Source organism: Lottia gigantea, assembly GCF_000327385.1.
Source record: "Lottia gigantea unplaced genomic scaffold LOTGIsca_343, whole genome shotgun sequence".
NCBI lineage: Eukaryota > Metazoa > Mollusca > Gastropoda > Lottiidae > Lottia > Lottia gigantea.
In genome coordinates this window covers 8,803-10,118 of record NW_008709159.1, presented here as the reverse complement: position 1 = coordinate 10,118, position 1,316 = coordinate 8,803, and the positions used below count along the sequence as shown (strand labels likewise).

At 40.6% G+C, this 1,316-nt stretch overlaps 1 protein-coding gene across 1 annotated transcript; it reads left to right on the top strand.

The window, feature by feature from the left end:
* Positions 1–270: 270 nt before the first annotated feature.
* LOTGIDRAFT_175690 (hypothetical protein) lies at positions 271–843 on the top strand (the record flags this gene model as incomplete). The annotated part of the gene is made up of 1 exon (XM_009058577.1): positions 271–843. The coding sequence occupies one exon, from the start codon at positions 271–273 to the stop codon at positions 841–843; it is 573 nt and encodes a 190-aa protein (XP_009056825.1).
* Positions 844–1,316: the final 473 nt, after the last annotated feature.

Below are 1,316 nucleotides of genomic sequence, written 5' to 3'. Positions count from 1 at the left end.
TGAATATTTCACCCATTTTACACATCAACAAGCCACGACTCCCTATTTAGATTTGATTTGAAAAGATTGGGAATATTAAATACTAAGGAAGTTTTGCATTTGTCTTACAACGACTATATTAAAGGCTACACACTCTTTGGATTTGATTTGACCAATGACCACGGAGCTGATCAAGCCAATTTTCATCCCAAGTCGTCATGAAGTTTGTCTTTGGAATCGAAAATACTCCACAAAATCCACTTAATTTGCTATTGTTTGCCGAATACGATAATGTCTTGGAAATCGACGTCAACCGCCAAGTTCTGGTGGATTGGTAAACCTCTGTATACTTCACAGTTGGAGGAAGGATTGGTCTGCCACATCCCTGAACAATTTGCAGGCGTGTTAGGCAGAAATCAATTACAAACCTTACAGCCAACACGCTATCCCTCAGCGTACGTTGTGAATACCGACGACGCAGGCCAGCCTGGAAAACATTGGACAGTTTTTGTGTGCGAAAAAGACCATTGTGATTTCTTCGACTCGTTTGGATGTTCCCCAGAAGTGTATGGCCAAGATTTTGCCGACTTTGCGCGGCGTCAAGGACCCTTATGTCACAATACCCGGAGGATTCAAGGAAATCAAAGTTCTGTCTGCGGGCATTATTGTTTCTTTTACTTGTGGCATAAATTCCACGCACCGTCACCCCATGCTTTATCGGTGTTCCAATCTAATCTGACCGAAAACGATCGTTTAGTCGATGCTTTGGCCCATCACCATTTTCCTTGTTTGTCTTTTGAAGATGGCGAAACATGTTTAGGATTTATGAATGACAATATGTTAGAGTTAATGGATTTAAGTTGAATTAATTAAAGTTTAAAAAATAAATACCACGTGATCTTTTTTATCCAATCCAAAGCCCTTTTTCCAGTTTCCCGCCTATAAAAAGCGCAGTCACTTGTCTTTGCCCAGTCATTTGCAACATGGCAACCGAACCTATCATTGTTGTCCAAATCTTGGAAGTGGATGACAGGCCTATTAAAGTATTTACCCGTAATCAGCGTCTGGTACCTATAATCACTCGCTTATTACTACTTTCCCAAAATGACGACAAAATGACGTCATCAAGGAATTCCCCGGGGTTTTCCCAATGACGTCATCTCCCTAGCAACTAAAGTCCCTGAAGACATGCCCCTACTACTACGTCATATTTAGTCACGTGGTACGTCTCAGCCAATCAGCGTCTGGTACCTATAATCACTCGCTTACTACTTACAATAACGTAGAAAATGATATTCTGAAAAGAGAATAAAATACACTCATAAGAATCTTAACTA